The sequence below is a fragment of the Medicago sativa genome, chromosome 7 (assembly GCF_051527215.1).
Source record: "Medicago sativa cultivar Bolivia chromosome 7, Bolivia_mono, whole genome shotgun sequence".
Classification (NCBI taxonomy): Eukaryota; Viridiplantae; Streptophyta; class Magnoliopsida; order Fabales; family Fabaceae; genus Medicago; species Medicago sativa.
In genome coordinates, this window is record NC_140755.1 from 59374762 (window position 1) to 59395483 (window position 20722).

Here is a 20722-nt window from a genome sequence, read left to right on the forward strand (position 1 = left end):
TGGCTTTGTGGGGATTGAATCCAGCTACCATGGACACCTTGAACCCATGGATCATTCATCACGCTGACCTGTTGCCCCTTTCCAATTGTCCACCTACATCCGTAGAAAAGTAACTGACGCGAATTCCAAATACTCCGCCAAGCAATGCTCGGGTTATATCCGAGTTGTGCACCCATAAATGAAGAACGGGGAAAGTACCTTGATTTAAATATTCTAGCAACCAGAGATTCAGGATTAGACAGAAAGCGCCATCCTTGCTTAGCTACCATTGCGAGATTAAAAGCTTTGAAATTTTGGAACCCCATTCCACCAAATTCTTTGGGGCATGCCACGCGTTCCCATGCCAACACGCGGTGGATTGCTAGCTGCATCAGTAACCTGCTTCTTCCCACGGCCAGGGACCTTGACAACCTCTGGGTTCAACCTCTTACAATTCATGACATTATGTCCAATGACATAACAATGATGACAGAACAAAGGGCGTCTTTCATATTGAACTTCTACGTTAAAAGAAAATCCCTCCCGTTCAACAAGGATTTCAGCATAAACCCACTTCGATAAGTAAATGTCCACAAGAATGCGTGCATAGTGTCCGAAAGCACTATTACGTGTCGGTCCATCAATAGAAATAGGGGTACCCACCGCGCTCGCAATTTCTTTCAATGTTCTTTCGCGCCAATACTCCTGAGGCAACGCTACAAGTCTGATCCATAAAGAGGCGTGTGTTCATGTCTGAGCGTTGCGGTTAAAATCCTTCGTCCATTGGGAGAGGCGAAGGAGTCCTGGTTGGTTGTAGTGAAACCGTACCCGCTGTCCAAGTCCGACTGAAATCATCCTGATGTTCAAATAAAAAATCGTAGAAACCCCCGACCAAGAGGAACCATCTTCCATTGATGGACAATCTTCCAAATCTTGCCAAGTTTGGAGGCTAAATCGCGAGCGGTGTAAGGTTTGTCGCCTTTAGACAAGGTTAGTCTCCCACGTAATGCATATTGACAATCTTCCAGGCCTTTAACGTATTCATCCTAGCATATTCGTATCGAAAGGGAATCACCTTTAATGCAAGGTACCGGATAAGGAGGTTCTGCCGTCGGAGGAGAGCGAGAACCCCCTACTGCAGCCAAGGATTTTGGTGGGGCGGTCGATTGTGCAACTGTAGCCGAAGTAGAGGTTGCTGCTGTTAGAACGATACGTACCGGAACTGACGGCAGAGAAGCCGATGATGCTAATTCTGCCTGCCAATCGAACGGCATGGCATAGAGCCTTGAAGCAACAATCAACGAGAAGAGATGAGGGAAACAAAAATCGCAAACCCTTCACGTGAAATTGCAGAAGCACCTATCTTGTTGTAGTTGGTGGAATGATATAGTAGCACCTTCACAAATGAATTACCACAACCGAATGGAATTGTATAATGCCAATTTTCTGATGTGTTGACCACCGATTACAACAAATGAAAGAAAACCAATAATAATTAGTGGCTTTGAAAGATGGATAAAGCATGAACGGTGATCAAAATGAATACGGCGCACAGCTAGATTTGTAACCCTAGCAGAGCCATTTTCCCAAGCATGAAAGATGGATCAACGAGTCTTCAAATAATATTAATAATATTAATATTAAAAAATACCTTTATTTTATTATGTTGATTTCTTTGTTTAAAGCTTTTTAAAGCTTGTTTTAGGATCCAAATAATGTTGGCAAGCCCTACTCTTGGAATGTTACTTATGCTTTAAAGTTCGGGTTGGTCTTTATCTTTTAGAGCCATAGTTTTGTTGGACTTTTTTTTTTCTTCCTATTTTGTGTCATTATTGGTCTTTAGTAGAAGGTGTACTTTTCTACTTGTTCTTTAATTTTTTGTTTTGCCTTACCATTTTTTAGGTTGCTCTTTTTGTTAGCTAGCTTATGTCTACTTTGTAATGGATAGGAGTGCCGTTTGTAATATGTTTTTACTCCTCAACGATATATTAATTTTGCAAATAAAAAACAAATTGTAATTTCAATTTATATATTAATCTTTATAATATTTCTACAACAATGAGATGCAAGTTAATGTATATTTGAAACAAGTTCTACACCTCCTAAAGGACCGTCAAAATAGTCTTCATTTTCGCATCTTTCCACCGTTGGATCACTCATGACATTTGAACTAGATCCACTCTCCATTTTACTCGAGCATATTTGTATGTCTTCATCTCATTTTTCATATTTACCCTCTCCAGTTGAGTCACCCTCCATCTCATTATTCACACTTTCGTTAGGAAAATATTCTATCATCTTGCTCTCAGTTTCCGTACCTTGAGGTACCGTTGGACAAATTTTACTCCTTTTAGAGCAAATTATCATCTCAGCCCCCTGCAGCAAAAAAAAAGTTTCATGTTATTAAAATGTTGAAACATATTGCACTTCATTAATTCATTGTTTAAATAATAAATATAATTTACATCACGTTTAGCAGCAGATTCGGCAAACTTTCTCTCCTTCCTTGCATTGTTTGGAAGAGATTCATGGAGTATGAATCGAATCAGTTCAGGCTTAGAGCGGAATCTTTCGTTTGAAGGTAAATGTGTAGAATACTGCATAGATTATACAAAATTTTAGTTGTCATATAATGTCAAATTTATTGAATTTATAATATAAAAAACTTGTGGAATATTAATTTGTCACAATTTGTTTTTTCTAGGGGATTTGTCACAGTTTAAATATATTGAAAATTTAATATAAAAAGAAATTCATGTTATTTTTAAAAAAAAAAATGTTTGTAACGGTATCTTACAACATCACACATTCGGTTATCATCTCTTTTGCTCATTTCCATTTTCCAGTTCCTTGCTCTTTCAGTGACTGTAAATCTTCGACGTTCAAATGGAGTAATATCCCCGTCTTTTTTTGGATTATAATTCTTTGGAGGGGTTGCAAGTATCTGTTGAAAAATTGCCATAATGATATTATATAATTACTAAATACAAACAAGAAAAATAAAAATAGCAATTTATTACAAATGACAACACTAATAGTCCAATTTTTACAAATCATTTTGTAAAAAAAAAAAAATCACTTTTCATAATAGAAATAATCACTTTCCGAAGTTTCATCGGTTTGTTACAAATTCCTTTACAAAGAGTATATGAAAATAATCTAAAAACTACTTCAAATGAAAATTTGTTTTGGATACCTTCTCTTTTGAAAATCATTTTCTAGAGAAAAAAAATTGATTGATTTTTATTTTGGTAAACAAGGTGTACTTCAACCATTCTAAAAAGGATCAACACATGATAAGAAATATAAATAGACAGAGAGACCCAAATATAGGGAAACACTAACAGAGAGGCCTAAGAGATTAAAAAACATCAAAGCACGCACCACCCAGCGAAATTCCTATGAACATCCAAAAGTGATTTTAATATAAATAATTAAGAGATCATTATGTAGATATTTTGGGAAAAAGATAAATAAATTTTCATTTTCATTATAAAAAGAGATTTTGTATTTCTCTTTTTTTAATTAAAATTTATTTTTTTAAAATGCTAATCAAACTAATTTTCATTTTTAACATAAAAATTATTTTTTAACAATACAATTTAAAAAAAAACACACACAGATATATTAAAACATTAAAATGATTTTTTCAATAATCTTAAACAAACGGATTTTTAGTACCATGCTTACCATTTCAATGGCAATGCTTTCATCATAACAAAAAATAGGAAGGTCAAAAGAGCATGACATTGGTCTAGTCCTGGCGTTTTTGGTCTTCCTTCCTCTCTTTTTTTCCTTCACCTATATAAGATACACACCATCATATACATAAGTCATACCACAATATAATTTTACGACAAATGGAAGAAAAACTTTTTCTAAAACTTTGTCATCAATACAGGTTAATGGATCTAGTGAATTGGTTAAACAAATCAAACATATTAAAATCCACACTCCCATAAGTTAAAACCACAAGAGAAATTGTAGATTTTGAGTGAGTATTTACTTGGTTTTCACCACCCTCGGCCAATACAACCTTTTCCAAAGCATTCTCAGGATCTTTAACAAATTCTAGTGCTTTTAAGTTGCTGACATGTATCTGGTATCAAAGAAAAATGAAATGTCAATCAATTGATTCTCTAACCAGAATGAAATATAAGAAAAAATATTAAAAAAATCAAATATATTTGGGCAGAATTTAAGATCAAATGACTTTTATGATTTTTTGGTTCATATATTTCGCTTAGGGAGTAGTATCATAGTTATACAACTAGAGTGATGACTTACATCGAATTCCTTCTTGAGATGATCGTGAATTTGCTCACGGAGAGTCTTATAACGGTTAAGGGGTACCGCCATCAACGCTTGTTTCTCCACATTAGCCTCTAGGCCCTCCAAGCTGTTTTTCTGATCCATAGATGAATGAATAACCTTTAAAAAAATGTATGAATGAAGAAAACTATTTGTGCATAAGCATCAGAATTCTGGTCGTATATATAGCCAAAAAAATCTAATAGCTACGTATATGATATTTAATACGGCATAAATTTATAATCTTTTTTGTTTTATAGCCATAAGTTACTTTAGAAAAATTGCAATGCATTCAACTTTTTTTTTTTAAGAGGTATGTGAAATGCATTCAATGTTTTTGCCCTAAATTAACAAAACATTTATGTGTTTCCTAGTATTTGTATTTAATGTTTTTATTTACTTTTAACTTCATGAAATATGAAATTCAAATAAGTATGTGCCAATCCACCGACCGTTGCCTATTTTCGTTTTGGAAACTTTTGGCCAATGGTTACAACGGTACATAAGAAAGTAAATATTAGATTTTTCAGATTAAAAAAAGAAAGTAAATATTAGATTTCTTTAAAATATAAAAAAATATTTATAGGAATATTATTGCTCTTATGCCAGTGTGTAACGTCCTAGATTTTTATCTAAGGCATATTTCTTTCTGTTTTAAAAAACACTACTGTTTTTTTTTGTTTTTCTTTCTAAAAGCACAGACTATTTTTTTTTCTCATCAATAATAAATTCTTAACAGAAACTTAAGCAAAAATCTTAAAACAATTTAATTGGGAGATATTCTTGCATGAACTCTTACCTAAAAGATTATTCTTACACTCAACCAATAAAAATATGACACATGTTATTAACTTTAAAAAAATGTGATTTTAATTAAGGAAATGGAAACAATAAATGGTGGTGGGTGGTTTTTGTTGGTTAAAGAAAATGGAAAAAGAAGAGAGAAATATTAAAAATAATGAGAAAAATTTATGATATTAATTATTTTTATTATTTTAATGAGATGTTTGATTTTAACTGGTTGGGTGTAAGAATAATCTCTTAGGTAAGAGTTCATGTAAGAATTTCTCTTTAATTGGAAACCTAGTGATTCGAGTCAAATTAACAACACTCATGTAATAAAATCAATAATAAATTAAGAAATCAAATAGGAATATACGACCATCATCTAAGAATTGTTCTAATACATCTTTTTCTTATTTAGAATATTATTCATTCCAAAAGTACTATGAAAAGAAACAAAGACTCAATGTTCTTTTTTTTTTCCTACGAAAAAGACACAAGACTCAATGTTGCAAATGCATGAAATACAACTAGACACTATAATCTTGATATCGCTCCAATTTGCATAATAATTTTAATTGCCCCATTTGGCATATAATAATGAATCGTCCATTTGACACTTAAATATGAATTTGCCCCATTTGAGAGTTAAATATGAATTCGTCCTATTTGACACTAAATATTGAATTGCCTTATTTGGCACCTGTAACGCAATCACATATGCAAGTTTTATACCTCAAATCACATAATCTATCAATTCAACAAAATCACTAAAACTTCATAATTAACAAAAATTTCATAAAACATCAAAATAAACAAAAAGTCACTTCAAATCAATCATATTCTCAAGAGCGCTGCTATACAGCACGACAAAATCAACACATGAAAGGCACACGACATGTTGAACAACACTCAATTTACTTTATTAATGGATTTCTTTTTGGTTATTGATGCTTTTGGATATAGTAGTATATTAAAACACAATGTTAAGCAATAATTGATATACATAGCCCACTTCCAATATTATAAATTAAAGAACAATGTTACCAAAGCAATGGTGAGGTAAGACACGTATTTAGACCACCAAATGAGATGTTTTTATGATTTCTCATAGGAAATATACAGCACAGGCAAAATTTGTCATTTTCTGTTGAATCCAAATTGAAAAAAAAATAGCAAATGGTAGTTACAAACATGTTCGTGCAAACTACACGACAAAATTGTCATGTATTTCAGCATTTTCCTATTCTCGATTTCACGTATCAACATTATCAATAAATCAACAAATTCAAAATTTCACACATTATCAATCATACATATAACTATCAAAATTCAAATATTTATCACATCAAATATTTTAACAAAACTACTAAACAACAGTTCTTATGTATATTAAACACAAAATGTAGTTAATATAATTAACTCTTCACTCATCTGTTGAATTCAAGAAGCACATCAAATTTAACATCATAACATATTGTTTTAATCTAAATCATAGTCCAGACAAGAGTCCTTGCCTAAAATTGTTTTCCTTTTGACGTAGAACTTTTAGATATCCTAGGAACGACACACGAACAAGGATTCACAAGTTTCTTTTGTAACACCCATACTAGACGTATCTAGAAAGTCTAGCAAATGCATTACTTTTAGTACTGGATACATTAAAATATACAACATTAAATACATACGAATGAATATTTATACAACAAATTGCGTTCATACGTAATTCACCTAATACATCTCAACCATACATATATAATCTAATTCCTGAAATCCAAAGCATCCTGCAGCGATACGAACGCACACTTGCTGAACATCCATCCGCCTTCAAGCTTGCATATCCATCTACTTATCTGAAACAAATAAGGATTGGGATGAGACATAATGTCTCAGTGAGTTCCCCTAAATCCTAGGCTATAGGCAACCTCAAGGGGAAACCTACGGTCACCACGTGTCTACATTACAACCTGACGGTTGATTATACGTGTGTGGGGACTTGCATACTTAGACGGTAGTGCATACTAGAGCCGTCATAGTTTTAACTTACTTGTTATAGGCTTCACTTCTTATACGTGTCATGGCGGCCCAGGGAACCTATGACCGCATTGCCAAGAATACGCTCTACGTATCGAGGCCTAAACATAACATAATCATGGCACGATTCTAAACCGGACGATTAGGGGAAAACCTAAGATCGTCATCGGTATCATAATCTTTACTTGCTCTATACATAACTTGTACATGCTTGTAGCATCTAATGCTCTTGTTCTTAAACATGGTCTTGCATGGAATCATTCTACATGCCATAACATAATCATATTTATATCATACATAAACGTATCTAAGTTCATTCATTATGTTAGCGTTGAACAAACAATTATTATCTTGATTCATTTTACGGAGAGCCCCGGGTGGAGTAACCCCGAGAACAATCCCATACATGACCGATGTACGTACATCGGACTCCCTCGGTGTCGTGCGGGTCCCTTGAGGCTTGAACCGTTCCCCTTAGGTCTAGAACCTCCCGTATCCCCCTGCCGTGGATAACAAGAGACATGAGTACCGCCATGCGGTTATAATCTTAGTCTTGCGGTTTCGGTGACATGCGTGTCCCTTACGGCTTGAATCGTTCTCATAATGAGAACCCCTTGTATCCCCCTGATGAGGATAGCAAGAGACATGCCACCTACTTATACATGTCATGGTCTTGTCATTAACTTAGGATTAACCTAATCATGCATACATGTTTACCTCGGATCCTTGAATCGATCTGATTAATGGTAAAATCTTACTTGTTCATACTTATCCATTCTTAATCATGGTGGAGTGCTTAACTAAACAAACCACATCTTAACATGCTTGTTATATCTTAATCTTGTTCATGTGCGAAGATCATATACTTCGCTTTCTATCAATCTAGGAGTTCATGCTAACTTGCTAGTTCTCGACTACTATGTCGAGGCTCTAGTTCTCCCTTGCTTAATGGATAATTTACTACCCGATTCATGACTTGATTATCTCGTATTCCATGCCTTACTAACATGCTTAATACTTGCTTCAAATCATAAGAATCATGTTTCCTTTAATCATCATTTAGGACCTTGGTTTGAGGGGTTTACTTTCGTAAAAAGACACCACGGAGAAAACCGCATCGCGAATCCCCATGCATGCCTGAAGCAAGCAAAAAAGTGAGGTTTCTCACTGTCTTACTCTCCTAGGCGAGTGATTCTGCTGGGGAGGCGAGTGGTAACTCGCCGTGGCGAGTTGGGGGCGAGCAGGACCCCCCCCCCTTCGGAGTTCTACCTCGTCGTGGCGAGTAATAGCTCGCCGTGGTGAGTTAGGACAATCCAGAACACTTAAAAATGGTATTTTTGACCCAAAAACCTCAAACCAAGTGTCTCTATGTGTTTTGGAACATATTTGATCATTGGAAACTTATAAAACATTCATTTGGCAAGTATAAACATGTTTTGCATGCATGGCAAGAAAAGGGGCAACTATCACAATACATAATCCTAGACTTTTCATAGTTTTCATAATAAACTAATATGGTATAAACATGATCCCAAAGGGTAGGAGAACTAGCTATGGAACTCACCTAACAAATTTCTTGAGACATTCCAAGCTTCCAAGCCCAAACATCAAAACCCTAACTTGATTCTATTGAAATCTTAACCCATGCCATCAAACTTGTCATCCTTTTTCCTTGCAAACCAAGACTCCTTGTTAAGCTCAAAGCCATGCTCCAACATCACCCTCAATCACACATAACCAAACCTTAACCTCAAGAGAACTCCTTGTTAGAGAGAGTATTGAAATCATCCATTCCATACTCATGCTACATCCTTGATCTTGTTAAATCCATAACATATACTAGCTCAAGCTTCAAACATAGCCCTCACTCAACACCAATCAAACCCTAGGTTTCCAATCACTTCTTCAAGAGAAGAAATAGAAGAAATCAAACATAAATCATACCTCCTTAATCTTAAATGATCATAAAGGAACAAGTTTAGAAGCTTACCATGAGAGGATGAAGTTCCATGGAAGATTGGTGAAGCGGAAAAGAGAGAGTGGCGTGAGAGATAAGAGGAAAGGGAGGATTCAAACAAACTCTAGCTTGCATACTTCTCTATAATCTTGAAGAAACATAAGTTAAAGCCTTGCCTTGAGGGAAGAAGATTTGCAAAGGTTTGATGGAGGAAAAGAGAGGAAGAGGGCGATGGGTTAGAGAGAAGGGAGAGCAAAACTTTCTCTCAACCCTAGAGAGAGAAACACAAGGGAGAAATGAGATATTTTGTGCCCAACACAAATAAATATCCTTTAAACGTGAAATTACCATTTTGCCCTTGCCATAAACGTGTTTTAAACGTCGCTGATACTTTATCCACATTGTGCTGACATGTCATAAAATATTTCCAATAACTTACTTTCCATGAATTAAATTCATCTGACACGGTCAACGGGTAATATACCGATACTATCAGGCGGGATATTACATCTTTAAACTTAAGGGCGATTGAATATAGGGCAGAGGAGCTGTTGTGAACTTTCAAAATAATGGATAGTCTCAAGAATGGAACTTAAGTGAGATGTACGAATGATGAGAAAGTGGAGTGAGAGTGTTCTTTTGATTTTTCTTGATATACATAAGTTTGTCACCATCAAAAAGGGGAAGATTGTTGAACCAAAGTGGGTTTTAGAACAATGTCTCTAAGATTTTGATGATAACAATGTATGAAAGAACAATTTGGTACTATAATGTGTGTTTAAGAATGCAAGAGCATATTAATTAAAATCTGACTTCAAAGCCAAGAGCTTAATTCTGAGTAGTTTGAGGAAATTGGGAGACTACACATATTTTACAAGTGTCAAAACTCTGTCAAATTCAAAAGCGCACAATCACTTAAAAAATTCTTACAAACTTAGGATCTTAGAACTTGATAGTGTCAGAAGTTTCTTAATCTTAAAGTTAGTTTACCACTCTTTGAATTCTAAAGTGTAAACCTATACAAACTCTTTTGTAAAAACTCTGATTGTAGAAGTCCTCTTGTGTGAGGTAAGGAAGTTTCTAACTTGTGTTGGACCAATTTTTATCTTGTGTGATTATAGACAATCCATGTGTAGAAAAAAAAAAATTCTCGAAATATTACTACTTGACGACACGCTAGTAAACTTGGTAATCTTTTTCAGCAACAATGCAGCTGGATATACATAAGTTTTTCAGCAACCTGGTTTTCTGTTTGTATTTTATTCGTTTGTTAATTTGAATAGGCTTTTTTTGACAAAATTTTGAATAGGCTTTTAACAATATATATATATATATATAGGGTTATGATAGAAGACACCTTTTATGAAGGTGTCTTTTATCAAGTTACTCTATGAGCATTTGCGAAAAGACACCAACTTACTTTTATGAAGGTGTCTTTTAGCAAAGTTATAACTAAAAAGTGAAAATCACACCTTAAGGTGTGACTTGTTAAAAGACACCACCAAAGGGTGGCTTGTACAAAACCCATATATATATATATATATATATATATATATATATATATATATATATATATATATATATATATATATATATAATGATGGATACTTTTGATGTAGTATGCAAATACGATGTGGACTTTTTTTTTATCATTTAAATCATAGATCTCTTATTGTTTGTGGTTAAATCCCAAAAGTATCCAAGTTGTCTGCCTACCTTGCATCGTGAGGAATAGGTCCACATCGCAAACCAATTATTTTAAAACCTAAGGAAATGGACGCCTATAAATATTGAACTCTAGGTCAGTAAAAAAAAAACCTTTTCACAAGCAGCTGAATGAAGAAACGGGATTTCTAAAGGATTGAAGAAACCAGAGTCATTCGTGAGCCAAGGAATCATCAACCGTTGAGCATTTTCTCGTGCGTTTTTATACATATGTATTTAGAAGGTATGAGTAGCTAATCCTCTCTAGGTTAGGTCATAAAGAGGTATAATTCTTTGTAATTAGTTGTTCATTTAACTTTAAATGATTCTATCAATATTTAGTCGACAACTTTGTTATTTCACTTGGTTAATCAATTCTTAATGATTTATATGTGATAAATGAGTACTAACCCTAACTTTGTTACATAAATCGATTAATAGGTCACAATGATTACTAACTCTGACTTTGTTGGCTAGTTTATCCATCCAGTAATTTGATTAGATTTAGACATAAACTAATAATATATAGTTGTTACTTACTTTGATGTTCTAAAACCTTCAATTGGTTAAGGCTCGCCTAAAACATTAGCGAGCAGTAGCCAATGGAGAGTGTTAGTGACCAAGACATTGGCCTACCTATTTTGTTCAAAGGTATTGAAATCAAGTATTCAGTATCATTATATTCATAGTTTTTAGTTAGTCAATTAGTTCATGGAAGAACATTTGATATGATCTAGTCGTTTTCTCACTCTCTCTTAAGGAATTAAAACAAACACATTTGTCACATGCAAACTCCCCATTTGTTACTATTAATCTAAGCATTTTTGCAATAGTTACGTTAAAACTAGACAATCCATGTGGAGACTGTTGTTTTATGATTTAAAATACACCGAACAAAATTACTGGGTGAGTCACGACCAGGTCGCTTTCTTTAAGACGTTTCGCGGCACTACCCTAGTTTGTGCAAGGTAGACTAACAACCACGCCGTCTCCAGGATAAAACAGCCCAGATCACTGTTACGAGTATATACTGCACAGTATATAGTCGCTCGCGAGAATTACACCTCAAAGTATGGTTCAATCGTTTGATCGAAGCCACTCGATACGGTACGTAACGGCTCTATTCGAAACCGACGGGACATAAAGGAGTAGAAGATGAAGAATGATTCGTTAACACAAATCGGAGGGAGAAGAGAGAAACCGCACAGGAAGCATCAACTGTGAGATTTGGTGTGAAGAATGAATGGGGCGAGCTCTCCTTTTATAGGGAGAGTTTGTAACAAAAAACGAGTGACTTGGGGATTAAGTCTGCTTAATCCTTAAGACAAAAAATATATATCATTTTTTAACCCACGACTAAGCCCGGCCCGACGGCGGCGGCGTCGTCGCACGTGTGATATATATATTTTGTAAGCGTTCACCCATTCACAAAATTGGGTACCCCAAGGGCACACCCTTGGAGGTCACTTTGCCCATATATAAACACTTACTAGTTGGGGTGACCCTCCAATGTGGGATATTTTTAAGTCACACCCACACACTAGTTCTTTCATAGTGTTTTTCTTTCCAATTTTTCTTCACTAGAATGACTAGTGTTCCAACAGAGACAAACTCGTTTCTATAAGTAATACGACTTGACGACTCACTAGTACACTTGTTAGTCTTTCTGTTCATTTGCGATGCAGCTGGAAATTTCTTCTCAAAAGAATAGTTGCTTGATTTTTCTATACTTTTCTTATTCCTTTCTTTTATTTTGATTAGACTTGTTAAAAAAAATAAATAGATACAGAAGATCTAAATTGTCAAGATTGGTACTTTGCATGTGGTATGAAAATATTTACTTTGATGTAAAATTACGATCTAGACTTTTTTTATCATTTAAATCATAGATCTCTCATTGCATGTAGCTAAATCCCAAAAGATTCTAAATTAGTTTCCCTTTCTTTCCTCGTGGTTGCTGAACCATACCTCTCTATTTCTTGGAAAATATTATTTCATTTCTTGCTTTCATGCATGTGCCTAGTAATTTTCCTTAAACCCAAGAGAGGGAAATCAAGTTGTCTAATTTTTGGTTGTTGGTCGAATTGCTCTTTAAAGTAGAAGGCATGGAATTTAAAAATTGCTGCCAAAACTTTGATACTCAGAGCCAAAAAGTATTACTCCGTCAGTATTTTATTATAAGTCGTTTTGACACTTTCATAAATATTAAAAAATGTAGTTAATTATATATTAAAAAGAGAAATTATGAATGATTTTACAAAATTATCTTTTATCAATAATATGTGAAAAAAGAGATCAAAAGAATAGAAAGAAAAAAGATCAAAAGAATAGAAAGAAAAAAAAGTAATAAATGATAAAGGGGTATGATAGGAGAACAAATCATTAATGGTGCATTGCTATTGTAAACCAACTTAAAAAATCACAAATATTTTTTCAAGGTGACTTGTAATACCGAGGGTGTTGTAGGTAAAACCATTCCTAAGCATATGAGTGATTGAAGCTTCATTATTGGTGTTAGAGATTAACCATCGATTCTTAAGCATATGAGTGATTGAATGCTTCATGAAATGCTCCATTTATGGCCAAAAAAGAAAACTGACATCTCATATTATTGTGTTGATTGCAGAATAAGTGTGAGTACAAACACATCTTATTCAAAGAAGAATTGTTACGGAACCAAAAATTCAGAGAGCAATGGATCAAATTTGAAGACAGAAGTAGCTCATTCTATCATGGGCAAACCATCCTTAAAAGGAAGTGAAGCAGAATACATAGATTTCAACTTCGAAATGGAATTGGTCTTCAAATAGTCCCATTCTTCAAAATGAGGCGCAAAACTACTTCAAAAACTTTTTCTATAATACACAACACCAAACCGTTCAAGTAATGTTGAAGTAAATGCATTGTCTTCCAACTGATTGTTGTTTTTAATTAGGAAATTTTCCAAAATTATAATGAAAAACAATGATTTAGGGGAGTTTGGAAAAGTTGATTGATTGCTTGTAAAAGTAAATAGACTGAGTTATTCAGAGTTTTTGCATCCATTAGGATTCCTCGAATGCCCTCTTTCTTTTTGTTGGATTCATGCAAGGTATGTACTAATTATTACCTAAGGACTATGTAAATGATGGTTAACCTCGTGGGACAAAAAGGTATCATGTAAAAGGCCTCGCATTAGAAATGAAAGCATTGATTAGAAAAAGTTAACTAAAATATTTTGCGTCTCAAAAAAGCTAGAAAGGTAAAATTATAATAAAATAATATTAATGTTAAAAAATACCTTTATTTTATTATGTTGATTTCTTTGTTTAGAGCTTGTTTTAGGATCCAAATAATGTTGGCCAGCCCTACTCTTGGAATGTTACTTATGCTTTAAAGTTCGGGTTGGTCTTTATCTTTTAAAGCCAGAGTTTTGTTACCTATTTTGTGTCAATATTGGTCTCTAGTAGGAGGTGTACTTTTCTACTTTTTTTTTTTTTGAAGGAAAGGTGTACTTTTCTACTTGTTCTTTAATTTTTTGTTTCGCCTTACCATTTTTTAGGTTGCTCTTTTTGTTAGCTAGCTTATGTCTACTTTGTGATGGATAGGAGTGCCGTTTGTAATATGTTTTTACTCCTCAACGATATATTAATTTTGCAAATAAAAAAACAAATTGTAATTTCACTTTATATATTAATCTTTATAAGATTTCTACAACAATGAGATGTAAGTTAATGTATATTTGAAACAAGCTCTAAACCTCCTAGAGGACCGTCAAAATAGTCTTCTATTTCGCATCTTCCCACCGTTGGGTCACTCATGACATTTGAACTAGATTCACTCTCCATTTTACTCGAGCATATTTGTATGTCTTCATCTCATTTTTCATATTTACCCTCTCCAGTTGAGTCACCCTCCATCTCATTATTCACAATTCCGTTAGGAAAATATTCTATCATCTTGCTCTCAGTTTCCGTAACTTGAGGTACGGTTGGACAAGTTTTACTTCTTTTAGAGCAAGTTATCATCTCAGCCCCCTGCAGCAAAAAAAAAAAGTTTCATGTTATTAAAATGTTGAAACATATTGCACTTCATTAATTCATTGTTTTTTTTTTGGTCAAGTAATTCATTGTTTAAATAATAAATATAATTTACATCACGTTCAGCAGCAGATTCGGCAGACTTTCTCTCCTTCCTTGCATTGTTTGGAAGAGATTCATGGAGTATGAATCGAATCAGTTCAGGCTTAGAGCGGAATCTTTCGTTCGAAGGTAAATGTGTAGAATACTGCATAGATTATACAAATTTTTAGTTGTCATATAATGTCAAATTTATTGAATTTATAATATAAAAAACTTGTGGAATATTAATTTGAAAATTTAATATAAAAATGAATTCATGTTATTTTTTAAAAAAAAAAAAATGTTTGTAACGGTATCTTACAACATCACACATTCGGTTATCATCTCTTTTGCTCATTTCCATTGTCCAGTTCCTTGCTCTTTCAGTGACTGTAAATCTTCGACGTTCAAATGGAGTAATATCCCCGTCTTTTTTTGGATTATAATTCTTTGGAGGGGTTGCAAGTATCTGTTGAAAAATTGCCATAATGATATTATATAATTACTATAATTACTAAATACAAACAAGAAAAATAAAAATAGCAATTTATTACAAATGACAACACTAATAGTCCATTTTTTACAAATCATTTTGTAAAAAAAAAAAATCACTTTTCATAATAGAAATAATCACTTTCCGAAGTTTCATCGGTTTGTTACAAATTCCTTTACAAAGAGTATATGAAAATAACCTAAAAACTACTTCAAATGAAAATTTGTTTTGGATACCTTCTCTTTTGAAAATCATTTTCTAGAGAAAAAAAAATTGATTGATTTTTATTTTGGTAAACAAGGTGTACTTCAACCATTCTAAAAAGGATCAACACATGGTAAGAAATATAAATAGACAGAGAGACCCAAATATAGGGAAACATTAACAGAGAGGCCTAAGAGATTAAAAAACATCAAAGCACGCACCACCCAGCAAAACTCCTATGAACAACAAAGCATCCAAAAGTGATTTTAATATAAATAATTAAGAGATCATTATGTAGATATTTTGGGAAAAAGATAAATAAATTTTCATTTTCATTATAAAAAGAGATTTTGTATTTCTCTTTTTTTAATTAAAATTGATTTTTTTAAAATGCTAATCAAACTAATTTTCATTTTTAACATAAAAATTATTTTTTAACAATACAATTTAAAAAAAAAAAACACACACACACAGATATATTAAAACATTGAAATGATTTTTTCAATAATCTTAAACAAACGGATTTTTAGTACCATGCTTACCCTTTCAATGGCAATGCTTTCATCATAACAAAAAATAGGAAGGTCAAAAGAGCATGACATTGGTCTAGTCCTGGCGTTTTTGGTCTTCCTTCCTCTCTTTTTTTCCTTCACCTATATAAGATACACACCATCATATACATAAGTCATACCACAATATAATTTTACAGGTTAATAGATCCAATACAAGAGAAATATTAAAATCCACACTCCCATAAGATAAATACACAAGAGAAATTGTAGATTTTGAGTGAGTATTTACTTGGTTTGCACCACCCTCGGCCAATACAACCTTTTCCAAAGCATTCTCAGGATCTTTAACAAATTCTAATGCTTTTAATTTGTTGACATATATCTGGTATCAAAGAAAAATGAAATGTCAATCAATTGATTCTCTAACCAGAATGAAATATAAGAAAAAATATTAAAAAACTCAAATATATTTGGGCAGAATTTAAGATCAAATGACTTTTATGATTTTTTGGTTCATATATTTCGCTTAGGGAGTAGTATCATAGTTATACAACTAGAGTGATGACTTACATCGAATTCCTTGTTGAGATGATCGTGAATTTGCTCACGGAGAGTCTTATAACGGTTAAGGGGTACCGCCATCAACGCTTGTTTCTCCACATTAGCCTCTAGGCCCTCCAAGCTGTTTTTCTGATCCATAGATAGTACACTCACAAGATATAAGGAACAGATATGAAGGAATAACCTCTAAAAAAATGTATGAATGAAGAAAACTATTTGTGCATAAGCATCAGAATTCTGGTTGTATATATAACCAAAAAAAATCTAATAGCGCTACGTATATGATATTTAATACGGCCATAAATTTATAATCTTTTTTGTTTTATAGCCATAAGTTACTTTAGAAAAATTGCAATGCATTCAACTTTTTTTTAAAGAGGTACGTGCAATGCATTCAATGTTTTTGCCCTAAATTAACAAAACATTTATGTGATTCCTAGTATTTTTATTTAATGTTTTGATTTACTTTTTTTTTTTTGAAAGAATGTTTTGATTTACTTTTAAATTCAAGAAATATACAATTCAAATACGTATGTGCCAATCCACCAACCGTTGCCTATTTTTTCGTTTTGGAAACTTTTGACCAATGGTTACAACGGTACATAAGAAAGTAAATATTTTATTTCTTTAAAATATAAAAAATATTTTGTTTGGAAACAATAACATCTATATTTGGCACATCAAATACAATAAACTTAATTAGTAAGTTATTAGTTATTATATTTTCACAAATATTATAACGTCTGAATCAAATCAAATTAAATTAAATTATGTATATTTAGTTTTTTTGACAAAATAATATTTTTGTTTAGTTATTAAAACATTGAAATGCATAATTTGTTTAATATATATATATATATATATATATATATATAAGTAATATTGTTTTCTGCTAAACAAATTAATAGAAAATATTCTTTCAAAAAAAATTAATAGATATTGTTTAATCACCCGCATAAAAACATCATATGTTATTCCTTCATCACAACCCTAAACTTAAACCGGCTTGTCCTCAAGCAACAAAATAACAAGAAGTTAGAATTTACATGAATTTGATTATGGAACATACCTTTCCATAGATGGTGTTCATATTGTTATTCCTCCCACTTTCAGACTTGACTAACTTACTACTTCCATGCAAGCGGGGACAGACTTAGAGAAGCTACTCTTACTTTCAACCACTTATAATTCATGTACCTCCTAACGCCAGAAGGACTGGTCAAGACATTTGTCGCGCTCTAGTCTTCGTGCGACTGTACATTGCTATGAAATTGAAGAAATTTCTAAACAGACATTCATGACACATATTACCACACACACATATGGGGTCTTTTCAAGGTTATAGCGTGACTTAGGTTAAAGGTGAGATATATTTAGGAAAATAAGCTAACAAACATTTTGGAGTTAGTTTCCTAAGAATTCCATATTTGAAATACTTCCTTCCAACTTGTAGCTTTTGATTCAAAATCGGTGACAACCAATGTTTATGAGGTGCTAGCTTTTATGCTAAACAACGAAAATAGGTACTAGCTGAACTTCTTATTCTCTTTTTTTCTAAAAGGCACCAAACTTTTGTTGGCTCTTGATCATTATTTTTTTTTAGACCATCGTTTTCATGTTTTATCTACATTTTTCTTTTTCATTTTTTTCTTTTGATAACCAAGTTTTACTTGTTGGTCTATATGGCTAATTATTTTGTAAGCTGGAGGGGGGGGGGGGGGGGGGGGGGTTGAATATCTTTTTGAAAAGTTTTACCGGAGTTAATAAAAAGTGAGTTTAACGAAATTGACAATCACAACAATTTACAAAAAGATAAATCTATGTGGAATAAGATTTTATCTAATGAACCTTGATTAAGCTCAATCAATTTCCTTGAAAGAACCAACTTACACTCCCTACAAGCACCCAAGCAAATCAATGTGACTCAAAGAACAAAGTGATTCTAAGAAAAAGTGTTTAATCTTGAAGAATTTATGTGCAATGAGTTTTTGAGACCTAGAGTGAATAGTTGCAAATGATTCAATGAATATGGTGTTGTGAGGAGGTGATGATAGAACCAAACCGCAAGTGCACGGTCTATCGAAGTAATAGTAGTAAGAAGAGTATCGTTCCGCTAGGGAGTTGTTCAACTTAATTAACTTTAAAAAGAATGATTAGAGGAGAAGAAAGTTTATAAAAAGAGGTTTGATTGCTGAAGGTAAATAACAATAATATAAAAGAGCCTTGGGATTATTGGTTTGTCATAATAACAAATCTTTCACTAGACAAGACTTTAACTTCTAATTCTATGGTTTACACCGTAATTTCCTAAGACCGGTTTCCCTTTAGCCCCTCACCTTTCCGATGAAAGTCCGGTGAGAGTTGACTTCTAGTAACCAAGCCTATTTCGCTGACTTGATTACTAGAAGATGCTTATAAGGATTGAAACTACTTGTGTCTCAATAATTGCAAAGACTATTTCGCTGCCTTTGCAATTATTGTCTAGATTCACTTGTTCCAACATCAAAGCTCCGCTCTCGCTTTATGAATTGATGTTTGGGATGATGGATTAACAATTATGAAACCCTCCACTTTCGCTTCTACAGTTTGATAATTGTTAATTCATGTTAAAACGGTGAATCTAAATTAGAAATTACGGTTACATAGAATTAGGGTTAAAGCTTGGTTCGTTAGGATTATGTCATTCGACTCTCCCAACAATCCCAAGACAAAGAAGTCTACTCACTCATGTTCATCGTAGACATGAGGGAAGAAGAGAGAAAACAATAAATAAAAGAAAGGAGCTTTATTGAAATAATAATACTGAAATATTCTAAGTAAAAGGTGAATGTTTATGGTGGAGAGCTACTCTATTTATAGCTTTACAATTGACTTAGAAACTAAGCAACTAAAAGGGCAAAACAGTAAAGCTGCAACAGGGTAACTTGGGCTTGAAGAAAAAGCAGCAAAAGTGGCCTCTGGAGGTGGCACGGCCGTGCCACATGTTGGCACTGGCCGTGCCAAGCTTCTGACTTGGTGGGAACATATTTTTGTTCCCTATCTTCGTAATTTCGCACTGTATTTGCTCCAGTTCTCTTTCTTTTGCTCCAAGACACCTTCCACCATATATTCGTTCCTAAAATATAATAAAAAGTAATTTCAAGTAAAATATTCAAAAAGAAAATAAATTGCAATAAAATAAAATCAAATCTTTAATAAAACTAAACTAAATAATGTGATAAAATAGACTAATTATTGACTCATCAAACTCCCCCACACTTGAATCTTTGCTTGTCCTCAAGCAAAAGGCAATGGACATAGCAGCAACTAAATTATGGCAATGCAATTGAAAACACAAGTCTCTTTTGAAGGTTTTGTTCCAAGTATACTAATCACAATTTCGAACATTCCTCGTGAACCTATTCAACCCAACATCAAGTCTCAAGTGAGTGTGTGTGTGCAGTTCAACCTTTTTCTTGCTCCTGTATAAGACAGATATTATGAGGAACAGGTTCTATCCCTAATGCTAAAGTAACCGAGAAAAGTCCTTTCTTCATTTCATATAAGAGTGATGGGAATTTAAGTTAAAATTGAATTAGATTAACAATTAAGCACAAAGGGGCTGCAGATGCTTGTTATACCCTAATTTTGGACCTAAAAATACTAACTCAATTCTTCTTTTCTTGCATTTCAAGTCATTTGATATGTCTCTGATCAATTACATCTTTCTCTGCATTTTATTTCAATATTACTTGCAAAATTCACATAAAAGGGCATTTTAGTCATTTCCTATGTTAAAATTTCTTTCAATCTTTTAAAAATTGTTTGAGTCCCTTCAAATAGTTTGAATAAGTCTTCATTTCAATTCTATGTCAAAATCCATTTCAAAGATTGCATTTGAAGTCATTTTGAGTCAGTTTAGCCCCTAGGGGCATTTTAGTCTTTTCATGTGTTAAAACTCTGTTTAAATTCTAAAAATTGTCTCTGAGTCTTTCAAATTGGTTTAAATAAACTCTTACTTTAATTCCTTGTTAAAAAAATCATTTTAAAGTTGCATCTGAGTCATTTTTAATCGTTTTAGTCCCCAAGGGCATTTTGGTCATTT

At 33.1% G+C, this 20722-nt stretch overlaps 2 protein-coding genes across 2 annotated transcripts; both read right to left on the reverse strand.

Annotated features, from left to right (window-relative positions):
* Positions 1-276: 276 nt before the first annotated feature.
* On the reverse strand, positions 277-1253 carry LOC146907235 (uncharacterized). The gene is made up of 3 exons (XM_085729056.1): positions 1071-1253; positions 865-1025; positions 277-703 (listed from the first exon to the last, which is right to left on the reverse strand). Exons 1-3 carry the CDS (start codon positions 1251-1253, stop codon positions 277-279), a joined length of 771 nt encoding a protein of 256 aa, XP_085585182.1.
* Positions 1254-14529: 13276 nt separating this feature from the next.
* Positions 14530-16776, reverse strand: LOC146907236 (uncharacterized). Its single transcript, XM_085729057.1, has 6 exons — positions 16648-16776; positions 16367-16459; positions 16108-16218; positions 15191-15337; positions 14903-15034; positions 14530-14784 (listed from the first exon to the last, which is right to left on the reverse strand). The coding sequence occupies exons 1-6, from the start codon at positions 16774-16776 to the stop codon at positions 14626-14628; spliced, it is 771 nt and encodes a 256-aa protein (XP_085585183.1). The 3' UTR covers positions 14530-14625.
* Positions 16777-20722: the final 3946 nt, after the last annotated feature.